The sequence below is a fragment of the Peromyscus maniculatus genome, chromosome 21 (genome assembly GCF_049852395.1).
Source record: "Peromyscus maniculatus bairdii isolate BWxNUB_F1_BW_parent chromosome 21, HU_Pman_BW_mat_3.1, whole genome shotgun sequence".
In the NCBI taxonomy this organism is placed as follows: Eukaryota; Metazoa; Chordata; class Mammalia; order Rodentia; family Cricetidae; genus Peromyscus; species Peromyscus maniculatus.
This window is the reverse complement of record NC_134872.1, coordinates 60243943-60270903: the sequence shown is the minus strand read 5'-3', so window position 1 is coordinate 60270903 and position 26961 is coordinate 60243943. Positions and strand designations below refer to the sequence as shown.

The following is a 26961-nucleotide window of genomic DNA, read 5'->3' as shown; positions in this document are numbered from 1 at the left end:
ATTCTATGTTTTAACTCCTCACCCTGTTTGTTCCTTACTTGGAGCAGTCAGTTTTCCCTTTAAAGTAGGTTGCAGTCTGGCTTCTCGCCAGTCTGGGTAGTCTGCTTGGGTAGACTTTGCTGCCATCCATCTCTCTGTAAACATTAGACAAAGGATGGTACCATTAACTGAGATGAGGAAGCCTGGGGCGGATGATGCTTTAGCCATTAAGTCAAGTCTTATCTTAAGTTTTCCATCCTATTAGACATCCAAGTGGGATTGTAGAGTAGTTAATGTTATCTATAAATAGATAATCAGCCTAGAATTGGAGCTGTAGGCAGGCATTTAGGATTAGTTGTACTTCAAAATCAGTGCTCTTAGATAAGAGGTCATCAGGGAGTCATGAGGGATGAGGACAGACCTTCTCTGGACCTGTGGTTCCCAACCTTCCCAATGTTGCGACCCTTTAATACAGTTCCTCATGTTGTGGGGACTCCCGACGACGATGAAATTATGTCATTGCTACTTCATAACTGTAATTTTGCTATGAATCGCAATGTAAATATCTGATAATGCAGGATATCTGATATGCAACCCCTATGAAAGGGTCGTGACCCACAGGTTGAGAACCACTGCTATATACAAAGGTGATTCAGAAGAGGAGCCAAAAAAAGGGGACCAGTGACACCGGAACAAGACTGGAGAGTGTGGTGTTCTGACAGCCAAGTGCTAACATTGCTTCTGGGGGGAGGGCCTTAAGGGGTCCAGTGTTGCTGGGACCCCTTAAGGTGGATGATCTGGGATCATCACTGAGACATGATCTGACCAGACAGAGATTTGAAAAGTTCCTAATAGTTCCAATTTAATGCGATGCTGTGGGCAGAGCCTTATTTAGGTCATGGGGTGGGCTCTAGAAGGATAGAGAGTATGCATAATTCTCTGGTGATGATTTGCTTCAAAGGGGAGCGGAGGCGTGGTCTGTACTTGGGGTAGACGTGGGTCCATTGAGATACGATGCCGAAGTTTGGAGAGACTATAGCATGCTTGTTGGTTTCGGGAATGGTTAGGAAGAGGGAAGTTTTAACGATGGGGGGGGGGGGGGATGGCAGGCTAAGGTGCAGAATCCTCGCTGAGGAAGTAAGAGGCCAGGATACAGACTTGAACAGGACAGATGCTGGCGGGCTGAAGGATGCGATCATTTACGTGGCAGTCTTGGGGAACAGGCAGGCCATGAGTCATTATCTTCACAGATGATAAAACCAAGATTCAGCTAAGTGATTTGCTTAAAGGCCTCACAAATATTAAGGAGCAGAACCAAGACTCACCTTGGTCTCCTGGCTCCTGATCTTGGGTCGTTGATCTTTATAACAGGCTTTTCAAATTTCCCTCACTTCCATCACTTTTAGCAGGCACTGAAACTGGTTCAGACCTAATTAGGCGGACAGGGACGCAGCTGGTCCTTGCGTCGTTACTAGGCTCTGAGCCTTGTTCAGTTCCTCTAAGCCCCAGCAACCTTGTTTCTAAGATGCAGACACTAATGAGTGTCAGGCCAGGTATGTTGTGAGACTCAAGTGAAGTAATATACATGGAAGTGTTTTGTAAATGGAAAAGGGCTTTCTGCAAATGCAGGGGATGATTCATGTAGTTGTAGCTCGGGCTAAATAGATCCCGAAACTTGCGAGGCAGAGCTATTTTGAAAAGTGTGGCAAGAGCCAGAATTGAAGCTTTTCCTTGCTTATGTAACATGACAGTGTAGCTACCGTTAGACATCAGAGGATTTGGTGTTAAAGTATCTCTGTACTTGTAGTAAGAGTGAGAATCACACCACTTCAGAAATGTGTGAAAATTGCTTAGAAGGATGCCAGTCTGTCAACACAGAGAGAGGGTAGGAGAGGATGAGAGAGAGGATTGGGGCCAGCTCTCTTAATGAATATTCATATTTTAACACCACAGTCTTCGCCATGTTCCATCTCACTGTCCTGCATGTCACTGGACAAAAGCATTATGTCATGCATTCTGTGGTCTGGATGGCTAAAGGGTGCCAGACCCGCATCTTATCCATTGGAAATGGCATCCCAGAGGTGGTGGCACTTTGTAAGCAGCCCGAGTGAACTGCCACATACTTCCGTCAACGTTCACTCCACCCCAGAGCTTTATCTCACTTTGTGTATTTATCTCAAGTTTGCTGATTTACAGCCTATTGATCATTGAATGGGCGGACGATTATTCATGCCTTGTATGTTTGTTATGGTGCTTTGAAGGAATTTAGAAAGCTAATTTAGTTTAAAATCCTCCCTTCCTTTCATAAATATTACTTGACTTCCAAGTGCAGCTCGGAGCTGCACATTTAATGAGAATCTTCTGTGTAGAATTGATTTACCAACTTAACCCTTTCATAGAATTATATAAAATAAGTTTGTCATAGGCTCCATTTCGCATTGGGTGAAACATGTTTTCAGTTCATTCTGAGTGCTGTTCTGGATCGATACTGGTCCTTAGCATTTGCCCTCCAAAGGCGTTGAACGGTTTGCTATTTAGTGAATTGAAAGTTTATTATTTAGTGATAAAGCTTAGGACATGGGTTTTTAATGCAAACAAGGAAGTCGTGCCCATAAGCACTGTTCGTAAAGCATCATTGAAGAGACATAATAGTTTTCTCTAACTGAATGGATTGTCGATGTTCAGGGCTCTTTATGGATGTTGAGTGTTTTAGAGTTTGTTCTGGAACTTTCTGAGTATTCTTCTTTGTGTAAGTGGAGTTTCACTCTGTGTCTTAGGGTGGTGATCCCACAGAAGCCACTGCCAAACCAAAGAGGAGCTTCTATGCTGCGAGGGATTTGTACAAATACCGGCATCAGTACCCAGTAAGACAACGGGATGCTTTCCCCCCTTAAATGTAAACTCTTGTCTTTCTCTTTTTCTGATTTTACTCCGCTGGTAAGAAAACATGTCAGGAGGGTCCTTGTGCCGTTTTGTGTGTGTTTCCATACACTGGAGATTAATTTATCTTTTCCTTTAGCAGAACTTCAAAGATATCCGATATCAAAATGACTTGAGCAACCTTCGCTTTTATAAGAATAAAATTCCGTTTAAGCCAGATGGTGAGTAAGCCACCTTGGTAAAAAGCAAAGTTTAAGTACTCGCAGATACCTGGGTGTTCTTTCCTTATTCTGGACTTGGTGTATTCTTGCTGCACTCGTGGGTGGGCTTTGTTCGCTTTGTTTTGCCTTGCCATGCAGGCTGATGTATCTGTCCCTAGAGCCCAGGGTTTTAGAGTTGTGGCCGTCCATTTAGTGAACTGTGGAGAGATAGATATTAGTTAGCTCTACCATCTCATTATCTGTGTGTCATGGCTGTCACTGAAAAGGTAGTAGAGGCAGGTGTTTTGTTTGGTTGGTGTAGTTTAGTTTTGTGTTTTTGTTTTTTATTTTTGTTTCGTTTTGTCTTTAGACTTTTGGTGTGAGTGTGAGCAGAGAAGAGGAGGGATTTGTAGAGCCATATAATCTAAAACGATTAGATTTTGAAGGGGGTTGCATTCAGCTTTTTGATCTTTAAGATGCGCTAACTGGGATTTGAAGCCTAAATGACTGACTTGCTGGGTCACTAAATTGATTTTAGAGGGGGACTAAGTTCCAGTGTTCACTGTTCCTTCTGCTGTGCCAGACCTAGAAATTATTGAGAATGTTAGTAAAGATATTGTTGGTGTCTAGAATTACCTTTGCCCCTCTTCAAAGGTAAGGCTTGGGAAACTACAGCAACCCCAATTCAAACCCTGCCAACTAAATGTGCCTCCTCCACAACGGCACAACCTCCCTCATAGCATAGGAGCTTTCCCAAACCCATAATGAAAATTCACAGTTGCTATGGTAATTTGATTACGAACTTGTCAGCCAAAAAAATGAGGCAGCACACTGGGCCTCTCAGTGGGTATCTGAATTGTGTATAGGCAAAGCAGGAGCCAGATTCTCCTTAGAGGTTTAGTGTGTGAGGTGACCAAATCGTCCTGATTCTTGTCATTTGCTCTCAGTGAAAACTGAATGACATTTCTAGTAGTATGAGTCAGCTAGTGAAGGTCCTAGATCAGCGGTTCTCAGCCTGTATAGGTCATGACGACCCTTTCACGGGGGTCGCCTAAGACCATCGGAAAACACAGATATTTATATTTAGATTCATAACAGTAGCAAACTTGTGGTTATGAAGTAGCAACAATAATAATGTTATGGTTGGGGGTCACCACAACATGAGGAACTGTATTAAAGGGTCGCAGCACTAGGAAGGTTGAGAACAACACTGTGTCCTAGACTGTAAAGCTGTGCTGGCTAGCTTTATGTTAACTGATACAAGTTATTTGTGAAGAGGGAGCCTTGATTGAGAAATGCACCCATCGGATTGGCCTGTGGGAAAGCGTAGGGCAGTTTCTTGATTGATGACTACCTCCCTAGGGGCCGTGGATGGTATAAGATATCAAGAGTACCAGCAAGCCATGGGAAACAAGCTGGTAAACAGTATTCCTCCGTGGCCTCTGCGTCAGCTCCTGCCTGGAGTTTTTACCCTAACGTCTGTTCAGTTATGGGCTCTGATGTGGAGGTGTGAGTGAAATAAGCCCTTTCCTCCGTGTGTTGCCTCTGGTCCTGGTATTGGTCTCAGCAATAGGAACCCTAAGATGTAAGCCTTTCGGAGTGTTAGGGTCTTGGGTGATTAAGTTGGAAGGGAGCTCATGACTGGGTGTGGTTTTGGGGAGTCCTGACAGGATGCCCTGGGGAGCCTTGCCCAAATGGCCAACCAAATCCAATTCTCTTCAACTGTTTGGTGTCCCAGAAGTCTGGAGGCAAACCTGTGGGCATAGATGCAGTTGTATTTACCACTGTTGGAAAAAAAAAAAAAAAAAAAAAAAAGCAGGGGAAAAAATGACCCCAGCGTGTTAAACCTATGGCGTGATTCAATACTTTTCCCACTTCCTGCGAGGGGCCTTAGTGATCTTTGGGGAAACAAGAATGAGATGAGTTGTGGGTTTGTTTGTTTGTTTGGTGTTTTTTTTTTTTTTTTTCTGTAAGATTAGCTAACTGGCCAATTATAAGAACCATGACAGACTTGGGAATCAAGAGGATTTTATTAAGTTCTTAGAGGAGAACATGGGCTATAATAAAAGGGCTTACTTTCTGCAGGCACAAAGACATGTGTTCTCTCCTAGGCTGCTTTGTTACTAGTGTGAGACTCTGAAGAAATTTTTATTATTATCATTATTAATAATTTGCTTGTTTGCAGCTTTGAACAAATATACCACTTAACAGCATTGTTTTTGCTGGTAATTATTTTTTTGTTAGTCATACGGAGATGATAATGCTTTTGGAATAGTTTTTCTGCACAGAGGCAGATAGCAACTATGTTAGGCTTTGCAGAATAGTCCATTGTAACACTCAAGTCTGTGTTGTACTAAAAAACAGCTGTGGACAGTGTATAAATGGTGTGCTCGTCTATGTTCCAATAGAACTTTATTTACAAAATGATCCTTAGCCCATCACTTGCCATCCTCTGCTTTAGAGTACATTGCCCAGTACAGAGTTTTGTAATTTGAGGTGCTGCTATTTTTTTTTTAATTAGGCTTATTACATTACAGAGTATATGGCAGAGTATTCTTCTTTTAGGGGTGTTCTTGTGTGTTGTTTTTAAGCTAAATGTTTTAATATAGAACTCAAGTGACTTGTAGGTTCAAATGCTATCACCATGTTTTCAATGAATGGTTCATTTTCTAAATATTTACTATTTAGGTGTTTACATTGAAGAGGTTCTAAATAAATGGAAAGGAGACTATGAGAAGCTGGAACACAACCACACTTACATTCAGTGGTCAGTAAAATGTTCTCTACCTTGAACCATGTCCTGTTTAATCTAAGTGTGTTCTCAAGACAATGTCAATTGAAAATTTTTATTCTATTTTTTTTTTTAACAAACTAGGCTCTTTCCCCTGAGAGAACAAGGCTTGAACTTTTATGCTAAAGAGTTAACTACATATGAAATTGAGGTAATGCAAGCTCAGTTCATCTTGCATGAGGTAGCCAAATAATATCTTTATAATATTATAAAGTATATAATAATTACTTTATTGTCCTGATAGCTACTGAGTCATTTCAAGTGACTTTTTTTTCTCCCCTTCTTATATTAGGAATTCAAAAAAACAAAAGAAGCAATCAGAAGATTCCTCTTGGCTTATAAAATGATGCTAGAATTTTTTGGAATAAAGCTGATTGATAAAACTGGAAATGTTGCTCGGGCTGTAAATTGGCAAGAAAGATTTCAACATCTGAATGAGTAAGTGGAGCTTTAATGGTAAGCCAGTGGTCTTTTCCTGTGACCCCATTCTCCGCAAAGTAGGAATAGATAGCCATCGGACCCAGGGCTGGCTAGCTGCCGGACATAGGACTAGCTAGCTGTTGGACATTGAAATAGCTTCTCATTGGGCACAGGACAAGCTAACTGTCGGGCATAGAACTAGTTAGCCATTGGGCATAGGAGCATCTAGCCATTGGGCATAGTGATGGCTAGACATTGGATATAGGACTACTAGATGTTGGGCATCGAAATAGGAATCAAAATCCAGTCAGAAATGCGTTTATTCCTTCTTATCCATTCTAAAGGCCAGCACAGAAACTCTGAAGGACAAATTCTACATAGAGCATTGGCTATTCTGCTCCAGAGCAGTCTCTTCCTGAACCCTCTGCCTGCAGCCAAATGTGGCTTTTCTTGGTCTATACGCCACGTTTCAGGGAGTTTATAGTTATTGCTTGCTTGTAGTTTTTCATGTATTCTCTCCTAGGCTATAGGCTGCTTGCGGTACAAACTGTCTCTAATGTCTTCATGCATGCAGACGTCTTAGATTAAATTCGTGACTAAGGTCTATGATGTATAAAAATGTGTTAAGCAATGTGGCCATACTTCTAACTAAAACAGAGGAAAAGTTATCTTCATGAGTTATAGAAAAGACAAGTACTCGTTTCTGGTTCATTCCAAAATCTATAAAGGAAAATTCATCAGCTTCCTTGGATGAGTTTAGCTGTACTCTTTTGCTTGACTGTGTATAATGGTAATTAATACTTATAACCAAAGTTTAGTTTTAAAAATATTCATATGCACCCTGGGTTTTTTTTTCCAATTTTTAATTATAGAGTGACTTATGAGTACTGGACTATAAAACCAACAATTTTAAGAAACTTTTTTTAGCACCTTGTAATTAGCTGAACTGGGCAAGTATTAAGGAAAAAAAGAACTAACATAAGTGATTTCTCTTTGGCAAAAACAATCAGAGTCTTGGCATCAGCTCTTTAAATTTTTTGCATCTTTCTAGAATTTACCCTTGCTTTGGTAAAAGGAGTAGAACTCTTAGTGTTGGGGCATCTTTTTCCTTTGTTGTAAAGTTAACACTGTTAAAATAGCAGCTTCTGTTAGTGCTTTGCAAATAAGGGCATGGAATTTTACAGTCCTGACTGGAGACCCGTCAACTTAGCACTGGGGTTAAGTTTGACACATAAGCTGTTTAAAGCGCAGACATGTATGCCTCTGCCTGTGTGATGCAGACACCCGTGTCTGGATGGTTTCTAAGGCAACTTTGTCACACTGTTGGAGGAAACTGTATGCAAGTCAGCCTTAGCAGAAAGTGATCACACCTCACTGTGTGTGTGTGCTCGCCAATGTCGTTTTTGTTTGGAATGACAGTCTGGCTTGGCACATTGTTGTTGAAGTTATAAATCCTGGACAGAATATGATCAAAGGCTTAAATCCTCCCCAGGGTATCACTGTCAGCTCTTTTCATTTATAGCCAAAACACAGAGCCCTTGCTGAAGGCTTGATTTAATTAGGCTGCCTCTCCGCCTCAGTTGGAGGAATGGCCCGAATTCCCAGCCTTTCCACTTCCGTCCCACCTAGCAACTGCTCCTCCTGTCATCCAGTGCCTCTCTGCTCTCCCAGCTCTGGATGAACTCTCCTAGGGGAAAAAAAGATTTACAAAATTTGAACAAAACATTTTATGTGTATATGTGTGTGCCACATATGTGCAGATACCTGCGGAAGTCAGAAGACCAGTGGGACTGGTATTCCAGGCAGTGGTGGACTGCCTCATGTGGGTGCTGGGAAGCAAGTCTGGATTCTCTGCAAGGCTTTTTGAGACAAGGTCTCCGAGTCCAGGCTGACTTCAAATTTGCCATCCTCCAGGCACTGTTTTCTGAATCCTGGGATGTCAGACACATGCCACTACAACTTTCGCCCTGCCAAAAGGTTTTATTGATTATGTTTGAGCAAATGATGTGGAATGACGTAAACATATATCCTCTCATTTTCATTTTCATTTGGGTTCTTCTGTGATTTATTCTTAAATGTCACCGCTTATATGTGATTGAAGCCGCGTGGCATCTTGAACTTTTTAGAATAGGCTGGGGTTTGGTTGTATTTATAGCTCAGTGGAGGAAAACTGTTTAATCAGAGTAACACAAAGTAACATTGAGTGAACAAGTGACTGTGATAAAATATGGTGGTGAAACACGTTCAGGCATGAAAGTACAGATCTGCAGATCCACCACCAAGATGCTGTTCAGGTCATGTTTGCAGTGAGCTATACTGAGTCTTGTTTGGGGTTTTATTTCCCTCCTGTGTTCTGTCTTTACCTATCCAGTCTTCAGGCAGAATCAGCCCCACCCTTCTGTCTGTACAGCAGCCTTTTCTCCGGTCCCTGGTGTGCAAGTCCAAGGCTGTGCACAGTTCCAGCAGGAGCTGACTTCTCTTTCTACCCATTTGCCTTTTGTTGCGACATTTATTTCAAATCATCCCCAAACACCCAACATCTTTGTTTTATAGATAATTTCATTCTAGAATCTTGATCATTATTTTCTTCAGCTCAGGTTTTTGTTTTTGTTTTTTGTTTTTGTTTTTTCTGTTACATACTCTAGCTTGTGAATGTGTAGCTACAAATGAATGTGTATGCAAATACTAAGTTTCCTGTTCATCTGAGAGTGGTTTTGTTGCAAATCTGGCATCGGCTTCACCGTGTTTCAGGTTTTGTCCATAAGTTCTTTCAGTATCAGAACTCTACATTAATGTGGCAGCTACATCAACCCTGTTGTTAGTGGTATGGCTCCTTAATGTCACCCCAGTCACATTGTCTCAAAGCACAATTTAAACTGTAGAGTTGAGGCTGGAGAGATGACTCAGTGGTTAAGAGCAGTTACTGCTCTTGCAGAGGACCCGGGTGTGGGTCCCAGCACCCATGTGGGATCTCACTGCTTACAGCTCCAGCTCCTGATGAATATGGCACCCTCTTCTGACTTCCCTTGACTCCTGCACACACATGATGCATATAAACTTACACAGGGACACACACAGCCACATTAATGAGCTCTTTAAAAAAATCAGATATTACAGATTCATAATACTCAGACATATGTCTTAAGTTTTACCTTTCAGATTAAAAAAATTAAATTTTAAAATAATACTTTTGGGACATACATCCAAAAGGATGGAGATAATAAAATTTTTGTGGTTTATCTATCCCAGGAGTTGGTTAGCTCAGATAATTAAGATTTTTATTTTGTCTGTATTTTCTCATTGAAATATAAGACCTATTAAGATCATGAAATTGCATACTTCTGTGTCTCAAATAATTTGACATCTTCCTCCAGCATTCCCAGATGATTAGGTAATTATTTCTAATTAAAAACTCAAGCACTTTTGGAAGCTGGGGCAGATACGTGTAGTGCTTTCCAGAAAGTCTGACGTCTGTTCTGACACAGGGTTTAGGGTGTTAGCAGTGAGTGCCCGACTGCTGGTTCTGTTGATTTGGGGTCAACGCATACCTGACCTGTTAGTGTCAGACGTGGCTCTGTCATGGGGGACCTGACGGGTTTGGCCAGGTGTGTGCATGAAGGCAAGTGTGGTCAGCTGAACAAGGCAGGGGAGGTCGTCGGTTATCACCTGTGACAAATTTGGAAAGCGCCAATCCAAGAATGGCCTCGGTTTTGAAATTTAAAAAGGTCTAAGTGTCTGTCACATGGGAGAAATGCGTGCTTGGAATCGGGGCTGTTATGAGTAAGATTTAAAGCTTTTTAATAAGGGAAGGGAAGGTGAGGATGGAAAAGACGGAAGGAATAGGTGAAACCGAGTGCAGTTCCTCGGTGCCAAATCCTATCTCAGTAGATGGTAGTAGTAATAATAACGCTAAGAGCTGAGGGTGGTGGGTGAGACATGCTTCTAATCCCAGCCCTGGGGAAGTGAAGACAGCAGGTCCCTAGGGGTCACTGACCAACTGGCCTCACCTCCAGGAGGCCAATGAGAGGCCCCGTCTCAAAAGACAAGGGGAGTAGTGACAGAGAAACAGTGGCAGAGGACACAGATGTACACGTCTGTATACTCACTCACACGTGCACCTGTGCACACACGAACACACATGCACACCACATAGTCCTACATAATGTCCAATATTTCCTGAGTCTGTCCATGTCTCTCGTTTGTGTCATCGCCTTTGATTTTTTACAACGGTGCAATTAAGAGTGTGGGCCCTTCCCCCCATTTTACAGATGGAAACACAGAGGCTTAGATGGGCATTGTCGTTTCTCACAGCGATTGAGTCACAAAGCCAGGGTGTGACAGGCTAGGAGGCCCGTACTCTGCCAACAGCTAAGGCAGTTTCTCTCAAGTCAGTTCTGCTTCTTCCGTCACAATTGTCCGAGCCAGATAACGGGACCGAGCACTGCCCTCTTTGTGACTTATCCTATCTGGACAGATTCTTCTGGTCGGTTGGTGCTGTTAGTTACCGTTCAGCTGTTCACCGGTGCATCTCTGTTTAGCCCCTGGCTACCTGTGATGAGTAGCATATGTCCATGATGTTGCAAGCGCGGAAGGGGCCCGTGGCTGCCTGACGTCACAGATTGCACAGAGCCCTGTATACGTACTCTGTTTTGTTCCTGTAGATAGACATTCAGGATGAGGTTTATAAGTTAGACAGGGTAAGAGACAACGATAACCAGTGATAAAGCAGAGCTGTTAAAACATGACCCTAGTAAGAGTTCCGTGCATGTGTCTTCTTGGTTTGTACCATCCTTACTTCTCAGGGTGATATCAGCTAACCTGATGCTTGGCTGTTTGTGCAAGCTGCTCTTGTAGATAGATCACTGGTCCCCAGATCCATTAATAAACAAGGTAGCACCAGCGAGGATACATTCAATCCCAGTGTATTTTCCTGAAGAGTCTTTTAAAGAGGGAGTTTGTTTTTACCTTGGAGTTTCACATAGGTTCCGTTACACCAAGGCCTCGGAGTTAAACACATTCTATTCTCTCTTTCAGGTCCCAGCACAACTATTTAAGAATTACACGGATTCTGAAAAGCCTTGGTGAGCTTGGGTACGAGAGTTTTAAATCTCCTCTCGTAAAATTTATTCTCCACGAGGCTCTGGTGGAGAACACTATTCCCAATATTAGGCAGAGTGCTCTGGAGTATTTTGTTTATACAATTAGAGACAGAAGAGAGAGGAGAAAGCTCCTGCGCTTTGCCCAAAAACATTACACCCCGTCAGAGAATTTCATCTGGGGACCGCCTAGAAAAGAACAGCCAGAGCGAAGCAAAGCCCAGAAAGTGTCCACTCTGCCCACTTCGGGTTCGAACAGTCAAACTTCCGTGCACAAGAAATCCAAGGACTCCAAAAATTCCTCAGTAGCTATTCACCCAAATAGCAAAACTGTGGAAGAAAAAAAGGGGCCGTCTAGAGAGGCTGGGGAGGAGACCAGCAAGCCAAGCCCCAAGTCCCACAGTGAAGACGCCTCGCCAGGAAACCCAGAGAAAGAGGGTGCTGGCGAAGAGTCGGATTCTCCACCCGAGAAAACAGTTCCTGATGCCGCAGGGAAAGGGGAGTGTCCAACTTCCCCTGAAAACGCCAGAGACGGGGAAAGCCAGAGCAAAGACTTGGAAAATCCTGAAAACACCAGTTGCCACGATGAGGTGGTGTCCCAGTGAAGTGTCACAGACCCACACATCAGTTCCGGTGAAGGAAGTGAAAAACTACTGTCTAATTTATCCTGAAGGACAGAGATGAGGTCACCTTTGAAATGTCAGCCATCTGTGACTTTCGCCGTCAGCCCTGTGTTCTTGTTTTTATTTTGGATGACGGTGAAATTGGATATTTAATAAGAAGTTTTTAAGACCAGGTCCAATAAAAGAATATATTTAGGATGCGTTTCCAAAATATGTACAACAGTCGTCACTTTGCAAATATTTTCAAGTTATCTAGAACGAATCGAGTAGCATTCGGTACTCAACCGGTTCTCTGGAGAGATTCCGTGCGGAAATCGAGCCCCCCCTGTTGACGCATCGCCCCTGACTTTTAGATTCGTTTTGAAGTTGGAAGGATGAAGTTGGGTCTCCTCAAATGTTGCAGCACCTCAGTGTTCTTAGCTCGGGTTTCTGCAGGGGCTGCCGTTCCCACCTGTCCGTCATCCTGTTTTGTCCCCCTTCCTCTTCTGGCTTGAACCACCATCATGGTCGGCTCCCGTGAGTTTTCTAGTACACATGAGGACCCTCTCCTATGCCGACGTCCAGGTGGAAGACAGGGACATCTTTAAGAGTCTGATTTCAAGATTTTTTTCTTTAAGGTTTAGAATAATAAAAATATTTTCAGTATTAATTGCTTAGAAAAGATTTGTATATGTGTGTGAAAAAATATAGAACAAAAGTAGACTTTGGCTTTTTTTTTTTTTTTTTTCCTGTTCTATACAAAATTGGTGGTTGATTATGGATGCAAGTTACTGAGGAGTGGTTTTTTCTTTAAATCACAAAAATTACTCATTTTTTAAAAAGATGTCTCCTCACACTGTCAACGAGCACTTTTGTCTTTCTATCCGTTAGTGTATTGATGGCATGAGCATTATGGGATTCCAGATGTTACTACTCCACAGAGTCTGTGTGTGTGTGTGTGTGTGTGTGTGTGTGTGTGTGTGTGTGTGTGTGTGTGTGTGTGCATATTTAGTTTGTCATTTTGGACCTGAGAACGGTTTGCAGCTACATACATTCACTTTTAATAAGTACTAGATATATTGCATCACATTGGCTAAAAGTTTTATTGTGTACAGTTGTTGCTAATTATTACAGATCTGAAGACAATCAGAAACACTGTGATGGGGACTTCAGAACATTCATACGAACACAGACAAAGCAATGAACAGAGAATATTTTTACTTGTTTTTATTTAGCAAGGAAGTGACTTTTTAAAATCTCTCTTTGGCTTTTAAGGAAAGTCCTGTATTCTTTGACCACCACCCTCCTGCCCCAGGGAACTTTTGCTATTTCCTCTTTCGAGCACACCTAACACATACATAATCATCTTGTTGGCTTTTTCCACCCACACATTCCGTGGTGATTCCTACAGAATACGCCTATCAATCGTGTGCTTTTAGAAATAAGATTTTATTGTTTTTAAATTTACACAACACAGCCCAGTTGCTTATTCCTGACTTTGTGTGTGTGTGTGTGTGTGTGTGTGTGTGTGTGTGTGTGTGCATGCTAGTGGCACTGGTGTTGTGTATCATATCCCAGTAAGAGAGGAAACGCTTCATCATTTAGTTACCACAATTCGACAGCTTTGGTTTGTTCCAGTCTGCACAGGGTCCAGGCATGAAAGAGGACTATTAAGTTAGGCCGAATTGTAGGGGTATGATCAATTTAATTCAAAATACCTTAATTTTGCACACACAATGAAGCGTCAGACCACTTTAAAGGTATTTAGTGTAAGAAACTTGGGACCCGGGTGCTTCAGAGATGTCTCAGTGGTTCAGAGCATCGCTGCTCTTTCGAAGACCGGGGTTCAGTTCCCAGCACCTGTACTGGGTGCAGTGGTTCACCACTGTCTCTAGTGCCAAGGGATATGACTCCTTGTTCTGGCTTCCAGGGGAACTGCATGCATGTGGTGCACATACATACATGCACATGCACACATATACATAAGTTTTTTTTTAAAAAAAATGAACATGGGTCAGATACTAAAAATATTTTTAAAAAACAAAATACCAGAAGCTAATACAATCTGAATCACTTAGAAATTATGGTATACCAGAACCCTTAGAAATGAAAACACTTAATTTAGATTTTAGACTATTATTCCTTATTAATTATTTTGTTAGCTTGTGCTGTTTAATTTCAGAATATTGAGTCCCAAGAGGATAGCTCACTGGCTTCCATCCAAAATAGTGGCCTTTTCTCAACAATGGTTATTTAAACTTCATATTCATAAAGTGGCAAAGTTTTCCTATATTTAATCTGTAAATAGCAGTGAGAATAACTCAGTGAAGAACAAGTTAAAGGAAGTCATTCCTTTTGCTAATAAAAATTGAACATCTCAATTTTTTCTATTAAGAGTACTTTGTACATTTAATAGTTTTTTAACATAAGATCTGTAGACGATGTATTTCTGAGTGTGTTAGATATCAAAAACCCCTCTGAATTACTTCTACATTTTGTGTTTTGCAAACTACCATATGCTTACAGAAATTTACTAAAAAGCTGTTCCAGAAAATGCTGTATAGCATGGCCAAATAGCTAGACGCATGGCTAAGCATCTGCAGGTGTTCTCATATGGTCTTTGTTATGCCATGGGCTGTAAGGATGCTAAGTGTTGGCTGTTGATAAAACTACATCTCACAGCAAATAGATGTCATATTGCTTGATTAGCCTAGTGCATTTCTAATATTTTTTTGCTTTCATATTTCAGAGGAGAAAATATATGTGAAGATATTTTGAAATACTGTAAAGTGACAAATAATTATATATTTCTGTACGGTGGAGATGTTTCTGACATTAAGATTATTGTATCATTCTGCATTTTTGAGCTCATTCTTACAGGAAATTCTAAATAATTATGGTGGATGTAAAAAAAATCTATGTGCTTCCTCTAAATTAGGTCTAGTTGTCAGTTCTAAAATTACATGGTATAGTTTTATTTTGTTGTAAGTTTTGAGACTATACTTTTCGTTTTTTAAGGAGAGAAAGTATATAACTCAGGAGTTACTAAGAAAGTTCTAAGGTTTTTTCTTTTTTGTTGTTACATATATATATATATATACATGAAGATGTAATAAAAACTTGTCACAGCCATGATGCTTTGTATCATGCTCTCCTGGTTATCACAGTTTACTAGGGATGAAGGTAGGATGGGGTAAGAAGGAAAAGAAACACAGTGAGGTAGTGCTTAAAATATTTTGGCAAATAAACCTACATGCCAAATGGTTAAAAAAAAAGGTTAAATGAACAAAGAATATTTGGTTGATTGTTTTAAAGTCAAAGTTTCCCATTTATGATAAAAGTGATTGAGTCAAGCAAATTTAAAACTATTCCCTGGGCTCCTCTCAGGTCTGTGTTTTGTAAAGACAAGAAGAGCGTTTTCAAATCTTAAAACTACATCCACAGCTCTTTAATGACTATTTGGAATGAGATCCCTTGTTACAGGAGTATTGGTGAATAGTTGTTTTTATGTTTTCCCACTTAGAATAATTTCCTTTGCCTTTCAGTGTACTTACACACACACACACACACACACACACACACACACACACACACACACACACTAGGATGGGCTGAAATTTGACATGCTAGAATCATTCAAGGCAGGGGTAGTTTTAGAGGGAGATGGCTGGAGTGAGTGTTGAACCCAGGAACCTAGCAATGCACGTCTACTCTTTGAGCATTGAGTTCGTAGTGTTTATGCAGGAACAGATTTGTGTGGGAAATTTCTAGGGTGACAGTGAGTACTACCCTGCCTCCTGCATTGTTCTAGTGAGCCAACCCACCCAGCAGATTGTGTTTCAGGGACAGGCTGCTTTTAGAAATCTCATTATTGAAATTAATAATATAGTTCTACTATGAATGCCTAGAGGTTTCAGATGTGCCTTGATGGAAGTAAAAGGTTTTCTTTCAGAAGTTTACATTACTATCTCATTGTAAACCCTTGTCATGAGTGTAAGTCATGTTAATAAAATTTAAGTTGGTGCTTTTATCATTTTGGAGAGATTACCACTTAATGACAAGAGCACCAATTCTGAAAGTATATTCACCACAGTATTCAACAATATGTCACCTTTGCCTAAAGGGTTCAGAGAAGCAACGATTCACCTGTGCTATTGTGTTATTTTTATGTTTCTCGGTTCTTTTACATGCTGGCTCACTGAAGCATCCTTTGGTTGCTGCAAGTCATAGCAATCTGTTTTACTTTCTGTTCTTGCATTCAGATGGCTACATAAAATGGAATGTTATTAGAGAAAGTCTCCATTCTAGTAGTCATTTTGAGGAGTCTGAAATTAGTTTGAAAAACCTTCATGTTACATCCTTAGTAGACACGATTTGAAGGCCTGTTCCTCATTTCCCCTAGGTTATATAAAGTATTCAGTGTCATATGCTTTTGCCAATTCTGTTGTGAAATTTATTGTTTTGGTTATTTGTGGAAAATAGCTTCATTTTTTTTCTTGAATTAAAGTTTTCATGTGGAAAACCTTGTGATGAACTTGTATTGTGGCCCTAACCCTGGCTCTCTGGAACTGGGGTTCAGAGGAGAGGTGGTTAAGAATTGTGTGGGCATTTTGGAAGGCAGAGCAAGCCCCATTCATGGACATGAATTTGGGGAGGGGGGCGGGTCTTCACAGGTGTAGTTCGGATCATGAAGCTGTCCAACCTGTGACCTCTGATGCCCAGGAATAATAGTCCTCCTTGGACCCCATGCCCAATTTCAACTGGTGTTGTTTTTCACAGAATATTTGCCATAATTTATTTGCTACCATTTTATAGCAGTTTAGAAATTATGAGCAAATGGGCATCTGCTATATAAACTACTTCTATCATTATATCTCTTCTGGTAGACACTAAAATATCACCCTTCACCTTGGTTCTTTAATCAAATTTCTTTTGAGCTATTCTCCCATAGGCTTATTGTATTAGCCAGGGTTCTCTAGAGAGTCAGAGCTTATAGAATATGTATATATTCTTATACTAGAACTTTTAGAATACATATATTCTGTTGGTAGACAATGTTTGTCTACGAATCCCGTAGGTCCAAGAATCCTGTAGTCATCCAGTCCGTGAGGCTGGATCCCTCAGCTCGTCTTCAGTATACGCTGGACTCTGTAACACCAGTGAAGGAAGGGACTTGCTATCAAGAGCAAGCAGACCAAGAGCGAGCTTCCTCCATCCATGTCCTTTATCTAGGCTGCCAGCAGAAGGTGTGGCCCAGGTGGATCTTCCCACCTCACAAGTTTGTTTAAGAGAAAAATCCCCCACAGGTGTGCCCAGCTGCTTGGGTTTTAGTTAATTTCAGGTGTAGTTGACAACCAAGAATAGCCATCATACTTATATTTTAAAAACAATAACAGCAGCAGCAGCAGCAACGACAAAACCCTTCTTGTAAAGAGGTTGTGAGAGGAAGTTTGATGTCCACTACTTGTTATTCTAAAATATGTTTTAAATCATAACATCTTAATGAAACATTTTGAATGATGTTTAATTAGATTTTTTTTTAAGTTTGTGAACTACAAGTAGCTAAGGGATGCTGTGAGAGAAATAGTTTTCCCCAGAGAAGAGCATACTAATTGATAATCCAATATGGTCAGCACTGAGAACATATGCATACAAGTAGCATATGGACTGAGAAGGTTGTATTTATAGTATTTAGGAGTGTGTGTGTGTGTGTGTGTGTACATACATATGTGTAACAACAGGAAAAGAGGCCATGAATCTGAGGGAGGGAGAGGAAGGGGTGGGTATATGGGAGGGTTTGGAGGGAGGAAAGGAAAAATAGAAATGGTGTAATTATTTTCTTAAAAATTCAAAAAGAAACTTTATGGAGCTTATATTAACTAGAGAACCCAGTTATAGAAGATACTTTAGCCTAAGGAATGCTCAGCAACTGGGCCAAATGAGCATGTTTTCATACTGACTGATACAGTTTTATGTGAAAAAAAAGGATAGCAAATGAGAATAAATATTAGAAACCTCCAAAACGTTCCTGAATCTAAGTTACTGCCCATTCGAGAATTATTTGAAGCGGGTGAGGAATGGGTGGGAGATGCTGTGGGGTGTGCTGTACGGATGAGCTGGGTGCTCTGTGGCGAGGTGGTCAGCGATTGGTGGAGAGGTAGGCCCATTAATACTCTCCGTGAACTGTGAGTTCCACACTGACACACACCTTCAATTAGGCTAATGGGATGAGTCAAATGATCAGTTCCAAATTAAATTCTTTTTATGTGCAGACAAGCAGGGTCGTTCAGATGACTCGGTGATAGGTAACAGATGGAGTTCCTGTCACCCACACTGTCTCGTTGTCTGGATAGTAATTGCATGGCATTTTAACTAAGAACCAAGTGAGGGCCAGAGAGAGAGAGAGAAAGAGAGAGAGAGAGAGAGAGAGAGAGAGAGAGAGAGAGAGAGAGAGAGAGAGAGAGAGAGAGGGCGCTCAGTGGGTAAAGGCGCTTGCTGCTAAGCCTGACAACGCAAGTTCGATCCCTGTCAGCCACGGGATGGAAGGAGAGAACTGACTTCGGCAAGTTTCCCTCCTCCAGCCTCTACAAGTGCATGGTGATGTTCTCACACCCGCACGCTCACAGGTGCGTGTGTGTGTGCACACACCCAGAGTAAAGGCGTGGGATAGGAGAAATGGCAAAATGAGAAACTGTGAGAGCAGAACGTCACGTCCTTGGATACGTTTTTGATGATTTTTTTTTTTTTAAGGCTTCCCTTTGTTTCCTGATTGGCATACTGCTCCATCCTTTATGTTACCTAAGGAGATAAAAAGGGTCGTTGTTGGGTCTCTAGTATGTCAGATATCTTAGGGAAATGGGTGTGCTTCTTCTAAAGATGTGGGTTTTCCGTGTCCAGTCCCCTGGGAGTCCCCGGGCCTTCTCTGCACTCTGTGTTCAGCTTTAGTGTTCAACATGCTTTGCATGTGTGTTATGGCAAATACCATGTGTGTATGGTAGAAGGTGTAACCAGTTTCTGGATCTGTATGGTACTTCGAGATTCTTCTTTTATGATTCTGTGACTGCGTGGCAGAGTTATGCCACACGAGTCTAAAGAGCAATAGTTTCTGTTGCTAACTGCTGTATATTGTTTCTGAATAATATATTTAGACTTCCTTTAGATTGTTATTTTTTAATAACTACTGTGTTTAATAACTATTACGCCCTGTAAATTAATAAAAGCCAGTTAACCTGAGGGAACACTTTAGTATTGTGCTGGAGTACACTGTGTTGATTCTGCATGATTAAAATATTTTTAAAGAGCTAGGAAAAAAGACGTGCTGTTTTCCACTGACTAAGTGTAATTTTTTAATGCTTAACATCTAAGATTATCTCCCTTATCTTCTAAAATAAATATTTTACTATGAAGGGTAAAATCTTCCCTGATGTGAAATTTTTAATTGTGAGATTTTATGTGGCAGAGCATGTGTGTAAATATTTGGATGTGTAGCTTGCTTTCTTTTTCATTTTTTTCCATGCAAATTCCATGTGCAGGTTAATGAATATGAATAGCTAATGGAAATAACACTTTTTCATTTAAGCGGGATAAAATTTGTAAGAAATCAAGTTTTTGCGTAAGAAAAATGCGGTCATGAGATACATGTGAGGAGGAGACACTAGTGGTTCTCAGCCTTCCTAACGATGCAACCCCTCTAATAAAGTTCCTCATGTTGTGGTGATCATCCCCCCTACCATAAAATTATTTCATTGCTACTTCATAACTGTAATTTTGCTCTTGTATGAATAGTAATATAAATATCTGATATGCAATATATCTGATATGTGACCCCTGTGAAAGGGTCATGTGACCCCCAGGGGGTCACAACCCACAGGTTGAGAACCACTGCTGTGGAGTCACAGGGTGATGTGGATCAGACAATTTGAACTTGGCTGCACTGACCTGTTTGTGCAGGAAAGGATGAGATTGAAGAACTGAGAGCAACTTGTGCTAAGAGACGAGGTCACCTTGTACACAAGAACAGAACAGTGTACCAGGACAGAACAGTGTACCAGTCACAGGGGTGGCCGAGCATGATGTTAACCACAGACTTTTAGATGAACCAGCAGAGAGGATGCACACAATTACTGTCAGCACAAGAGAATGCTCGCATTCCAGTAAGAACACAGAAGGGCTCCCTTTGGCCCACAGATTGAAGGCAGTGTAAAAATCTAGTGAAAATGAACGTTCTCGGGCTTGGCAGGGATATAGGATGAAGCCCACCTCTCTCTCAGAGTGTAATATTCAATAAAAGAGAGGCCCTGTAAAAAATAGTCACGGCATTTTCTTCATTTTTCCAGTGCACACCATACCGGCAGATGTATATTTTAGAAATAAAACAAAATTCCTACCTGGAAAAAGTGCTGAGAGCATTTTGGTGTTGTGGGGGGAGAAGGGGTGTTGTTGATGGTTTAAGGTCTCGAATGGTGACCTAATCATCAGACTATTACAGAGGAAACATAAGGATTATCTTGCCCCTTAGATTATCCTCATGAATATGTAGGATTAATTGGAACGACATTTTAAAATAGGACACTGAAGAGAAAGATTAGAGAGCCACAAGGCTTTGATTTGATGGCTCGGGAGCACAAGGTTTATTAATTTTGCTGTAATAGTGAGCATGTTCTACATGGATAATGGTGTGCATTCAACACTTCTAATGCTTAAACACGCAAATGCTTAAAAGGTGTGTTAGGTATTTTTTGTTGGGGTTGAGCTGATTGATTTAACCCACCCTCAACTTTGGAGGAGGAAGAGGTCTGTAAGCGGAAGGGAAGTGGCAGAGAGGATGAAGTCAAGCGAAGTCACACTGAGAGGACCTGAGAACCTAGAAATGGGTGGTCTAGCTGTTAGGAGAGAGACGCTCAAGGAAAGTCCTGGAGGAGGGAAATGGAAGGATAAAAGGACCTTGCTTGACAGGCTCTGAGGTCAGGTGAACATGAGTACGTAGGGCTACATCATCACTTGCAATTGGCTGTGTGACGGTGGCCACGTTTCTCAGTGTCTGGGCATTGGGTGTGTGTGTGTGTGTGTGTGTGTGTGTGTGTGTGTGTGTGTGTGTGTGTGTGTGCTATATTCTAGATTAGAGGGAGTGTCACATCTGGGGCTGTGTTCCAGATAGTCCCTTACAAGACTAGCTAGCTGCTGGTGTTCAGAGAAGATGAGAGGCACAGCAGGAATTGTAGAGCATTTATCTCATCGGAAATCAGTCTAATCTTGTCTATGCTAGTCAGGTGTATAAACCAAAACAAATACTGTCAAGTTTACTTATAATTCTAATGTACTTCTTAGAAAAGACTCCATGGGGTATATAAAATTGGTGGTTTATATAATTAGTATATATGTGTTGATATAGACAGGCAGAAATCTTTTCCGTTGTAAATACATGAAACATCTTATTGTTTCATCAATAATTAATTGTTGGGAATGACCTATAACCAGAGGATAGTCTTGGCTTCTCCTGGGACACTATTTGATTCCTATTGAAATCAGGACATTTTAATTTGTAACCCTCCAGGTGAATATTCGCTTCATGTCTTAATGGGAGGCCTCTTAAAAGTTAAACCTTAAAATATGCATGTAATTAATTCTCTGAGCATGATGGTTTAACTGCCATTATTTTCATAAAATTAGAAGGTTGAATTATCTTGGCTGATATTCACACTTTGGAATTCTAAACTGTAGGTATTGACACGCTGTGCATTAAAAGGGGTGTTACACGGCCTTTCTCCCCTAAGAATGTCATACAGATATTATCAACACAATCTGAAATAAATTCCCATTGACTTGGATAGAAATTTAACGTTTCCATTTCCTCTAGAATACAAAAGTCTAGATTCATTTCGAGCATTTGCCCTGATTTTATCGTTTCAGTGTGCAGAAATGTGAGGGGAAAATCACAGACTTCCGTCGTTGGCAGAATGTTTTATAATTTTACAGGTAGTGATGTTGAGGTCGTCGATGACTCTCTCCACCCCACAGGTGCAAATGCAAGAACCAAATGTAGAACCCAAGCAGGGAGGAGGGGTTGGGGTCTGCTCAGTGGGTGTGCTGTATGGCTTCTTTAACTCGGCCTACGTTCTTAATCATCAGAATAGATGGAAGAGGATCAGTCAGGAAATGAGCTGGCCTATGCTGTGGGGGTCATTTGAAACCCGAGGACTGAACTGAAAGAGGCTTCACCACTGCAGCCATTTGTGCCCCGCTGGTGCTCACAGTTAGTGGAATTTCAGATATCCATTTGGGAAACCAGCCAAGCGGCCTCTAAAACTGGCCTCGGAATACAGGCATCTTTGACAGCATACACACTGCAGTTAGCTCTCTGGGCGCTCCTCCCTAGGATGATGGAGCCTGTGCTACTGCTCTGACTTGGACATTTCTCCTCCCGCGCTTTTATTTACTTTTCAGTGGTTTAAAATCAGGAAGGGTACAGCATCACACGGATTCTGTGTCCAATGGCCTTTGAGGGAAGGTTGCTTCGGAATTTGGCACGAACCGTGAACCGTGTCGCTGTTTCCCTGGGCCGGAGTTACTTTTCCCCCAGATCTCTCTGGTTTTGTTTCCTTTGCCTCCAGGAGTCACTTGTTGGTGTTTTTAGCTTTATACACATAAACACATCTCTTGTTCAAGTAGAATTCAGTTTCATCTCGGACATAAACACCTTCAGTTTCAAGAAGAGCTGTATGCTCTTTTTGGTTCCAAAGACCTTGCTTACAGCCACTAAAAATGGCCTAGCACCACAGCCTTCCAGACATACTTGCCTTTTAAAAGTCCTGTTCCCAACGGGCCTCCATAGACTTGACATTTCTTCATCTCCTCCAGCGAAGTTGCCTGATCCCCAAATTGGAAACCAAATTTCCCTGTTCACCAACATCCAGTGTGATAACGGATTCTGTTGACTCTTCTTGACTTGTCTCCAAGTTGTTCATGCACCATCACCATCACCATCACCACCTGCACAGGCCTCTGTCTACTTTTGCTGATGCCAGATCATCTGTTTCCAATAGAGACTGGAGTCTTCACAAAATGCCATGGCGTCTCTTTATATTTTGAGTGCCTAACATGAAGCCTACAGTACATACTGAGTTATCATTCACTGAATTTCAAACATAGGACATTAGCATCTTGAGGCAAGATGTGTATGTGGTGGACAACTACTTGAGTTCTTTTATGGAAACAAGATCTGTCCCTCAAGGTAGATATCTTTAAGAAAGGATTATTTGGGGACTGGAGAGATGTCTCGGTGGTTAAGAGATTTCCAGTACCTACACGCCAGCTCACAACTGTCTATAACTCCAGTCTCGGAGTATTCAACACCCTCTTCTGGCCTCTGTGAGTACACATGGTGCACAGACATACATGCGGGCAAAACACCCATACACATAAAATAAATTTTTAAAAAAACTCTTAAAGAATTATGTATATGGCATTACTAATTTTTATACTGAAACATTTCACAAGTATTTTAATGATTTGCTCTGTAAACTTAGGTCTTCGTTCTTTCCTGCTTTCTTGGGTCACTTAGCAATACTTGTTTTTAATATGATTTAGTGTCAGTTTCAGGTTCAAGGTTAGAAAAAGAAAAGGGAAACCCATGGTTCCACTTTTATTGCCTAGCTTCATTTTAAATCAAGTCAAGTGATTTTAAAGTCATGTTCTGTAAGTCAGAGGAATACCTTACTCTGCCTGGCTGAGTTATGTGCATGTAAATCAGGATTAGCATGATATGGAAATTTTTCTAGAAGAAAAACATCTGGACCATTTGTCAGGATAAAGGTAATTCCCTTGGAAGTTCACAGCGAAGATGATTTGCCCTCTTTGTTTTTACAACTTGGAAATCCTGATTATCAGCAAATACCACATGTGTAGGAATACATTTTTTTTTTTCTGATAACATTTAACTTTCAGGTTGTATTGTATCTTTCATTTGAGCTTCCCCCCACCCCCCGGATGTTGACAACCAAATCAAAATAAAACATAGACTTAAAGGTCCCCTTTAAGTAAAAACACTATGGAGGCTTAGTGGATGGAAGCAATTGATCACTCAAATTCCTCTAAACTACATAAACATTATTAGGAGCCCTAAGAAAGGTTTGAGTGTTTCATGGACTTAGAAAACACTTGAGTTGAACATGACTTGGTGAAGAGGGTGATTCTTTATTGTATTCGTCCTTCTGTAGCTCATAGTGATAAAAATCAAATGATAAAAGTTTGATGAGCTCACAGAATCTCTCTCACCCAACTCAGATGTGTAAATAAACGTGTAAGGCATAGGTTCTGGTATCTCCTGTGATGTCAGGAGCCCCACCCTACTCATTGTCTGGGGGCGCCGTAGACTGGACAGTGGAAGCTGGTTCTGTTATTTCATGCTTGCATTTCTTTTTCTGGTTGAAGTATCCAGAATGTTCAAAACTCAGAGCCAGTGAAAGGCTTCTTTGGAACAACCTAGCTTCGTTCAGCAAATCGCTAGTCATTTGGGTTTTGCACGCCACCCCCTCCCCCCTTTACCAAGACTGCCCTGGGGAAGTTGGCACTAAGGAGTGCTACTCAGTCTCTGTGGCAGCACAAACAGCTGAAGAGATCTGCACTGGTCTCTGGAATGGCTGACTGGGGCAACTCTCAGACTGGAAACTGCTAGGGTCCAAGAGGCTTTCTCTGACTACTGAGACTTAACCCCAGGGGTACTCATGGTAGAGCTGGAAGCCTCAGTCTTAGAGTTGTCCGATGTAGCAGTCCCATCCTTGAAGTCCCAAGCCTGAGGCGTCATGGGTAGTATAGAAAGCATGTGAGAGATGGAGAGAAATTTGGTTCAGAAATCTTTAATCTCACCACCCATCCCCCACCCACTCCTGCATTAGTCTGCATGACCTTGGGAAAGGTTACTACACACTGTGCACATCGATTTATTTATCGGGTGGAAATAACACTTGCCTTGCACAGACTGAAGGTTACAGAATTAGAATGTCTTTTCCTGAGAAGAGCAGACAGCGACTGTTGTTGACTGGCAGTTATTTAATATTGTGGCTTATGAGCATTTTCCACAAGAACAGAGTCAAAAAGGGAAGAAGAGGATGGGAAGGAAGAAAGAGAAGGAAGAAAGGATGACCAGTTCTCCACATACCATCCCAGAGCCCACTTTGACGTTTGCTTGAATGTGTTTCCCAATTAGATAACACCTAGTCATTCCTTATCTAATATGATTGATATGCAATAGGTTGGTACCACAAATAGAAATGTTATGTAAGTATGCATGTTATATTTATTATTTAATTATCACAGGAATCTTGAAAAAAAAAAAACTCTTTTTCAAATTAAGGAGACCCATAAAATGCCCATCAGGGGATTTAGCAAGAGAAATAATATGATTTTAATGTTTCAGAAAGCCACTTTCTTCTTCATCATCAATATTTTTGTGTGCAAAGCCTGAAGATCAACTAGGTAGTGAGATTTCCCCAAAGTGTTGTGAAGACAATTTTGTCCATGTAGGTAAAACTGTGCTGATAAGACATTGCTATCTGCAATCTCTAGGCTTCCTTCAAGCATTTATAATTGCATAAACACCATTGCTGATTCAAGCTGAAGGTGGGGATTCTGCTAAAAGAAGCACCCCCAGGGAGACATTTTCAGAGTGCCTATTACCATGATAAATCAGATAGATTTTTAAGCGGTGGCTGTGTATAACTGTAGACTGGGTCACATGCATGAAACCGCTGAGTTCGGCCCCGGGGACCTCATTGTCTTGGTCAGCGGCTTCGCCACTGGCAGGAAGGAAACCTGGGCACCTTCGTGTCGTCCTTGTCTCTGTACTCACTGGCATTCCTGTCAGTTGTAGCTGAGTGGGGTTGCATGGAGATTTTTTCCCCCCGCTGGGGCAGGAAATTAACTTTAAATTGGAAATGCTTCCAGTTGCAAAGTGTTTCTTGTCCATTAGCACCTGTCCTCCACTGCCACCAATGTGAAGGACTTGTTGTTAGAACAAAAGATGAATTCTGGATGCCGTTGCCTCCCACAACAGTCAACTTCTAGGACAGATGCCTCAAATCATCAGAGATAAATTAAACAAAGTATGTACAAGATCTGTACGTAGACAAAGGTTGTTATGAAAAGTTGGAGAAAGGAATGGAAGATGGCAGTCCAAATGCTGAACACTTTCTCGGATCTGCACACGTTGTAAATGAAACATCCTTTGCGTGGCTGCAAAGAGCCGTGAAAGCTTTCAGACTTTGTCCTATGATAATGAAATCAAATTAGCAAGGATGGGGAGTTCATAAAATCGCTCCCACGGGAATGCATGAGAGTACAACAGAGACTTTACACAGAGAGTCCAGAAATACTGGTTTAGATTCATAGAAGAAACACCAGACTCTAACATTGCTTCCTAGGCATCATGATTGGGAAGGGTGGGACTTCCCTGTAGCAGGGCTTCAAGGGAAAGAGAGAACATATGTTTCAGAGCGAGTGGCATAGACACAGAATGTAGCGCTCATAAAATTATAATCTAGAAGAGAAACTCTGCAGTCTGGAGTCAGAGGAGGAGCCCCACACATCCTCCTGTGCTCACTGGTGTGGTAGAACCATCTTGAGAGATCTTCAGTAGAACTCTTTGCTGCTAGTGATTTCCGGGTGGACAGAAAGAAGCTCTGCCTTTTTATATCTCTCAGCCTCAAAGGCTTCCCCTGCCCACTCATTAAGAAAGAAATCACCTGAGGGATCTGCTTGTAATTTTAATGCAAAAACAGCGAGAGCTCTGATAAGAAGTCTGGCCATGCTACAGAAGGAAGTGGAGAGAGCTCATATTTGGGAACTGTAACCTGACTTCTCAAAAGAGAGGAATGAGACCAGCTGGGTGTCAGCATGAGCTAGGAGGCTGCAATAGAGACAGGTGAGGTGTGGCCAGAGCACCCAGGATAACTTGGCATTCATACCCTTGCAGCCTCTACCTCATATGTTGTGTTGTG

The 26961-nt window shown here is 41.4% G+C and overlaps 1 protein-coding gene and 1 pseudogene across 3 annotated transcripts in view; one reads left to right on the top strand and one right to left on the bottom strand.

Moving 5' to 3' along the window:
* Ogfrl1 (opioid growth factor receptor like 1) overlaps nucleotides 1-15243 on the top strand; it is a 16938-nt gene extending 1695 nt beyond the window's left edge. Inside the window, exons 2-7 of one of the 2 annotated variants that reach the window (XM_042266671.2) lie at nucleotides 2757-2843; nucleotides 3002-3080; nucleotides 5748-5826; nucleotides 5935-6001; nucleotides 6143-6288; nucleotides 11305-15243. In XM_042266671.2, the coding sequence (XP_042122605.2) occupies nucleotides 2757-2843; nucleotides 3002-3080; nucleotides 5748-5826; nucleotides 5935-6001; nucleotides 6143-6288; nucleotides 11305-11971 (1125 nt within the window). In that variant the 3' untranslated portion in view covers nucleotides 11972-15243. Of the gene's footprint in view, nucleotides 1-2756; nucleotides 2844-2998; nucleotides 3081-5747; nucleotides 5827-5934; nucleotides 6002-6142; nucleotides 6289-11304 lie in introns of both variants that reach the window. The other variant, XM_042266670.2, reaches the window with a different exon arrangement.
* LOC143269971 (large ribosomal subunit protein eL33 pseudogene) lies at nucleotides 15055-26961 on the bottom strand (annotated as a pseudogene). Its single transcript, XR_013046785.1, has one exon. The product of XR_013046785.1 is annotated as a large ribosomal subunit protein eL33 pseudogene (transcript).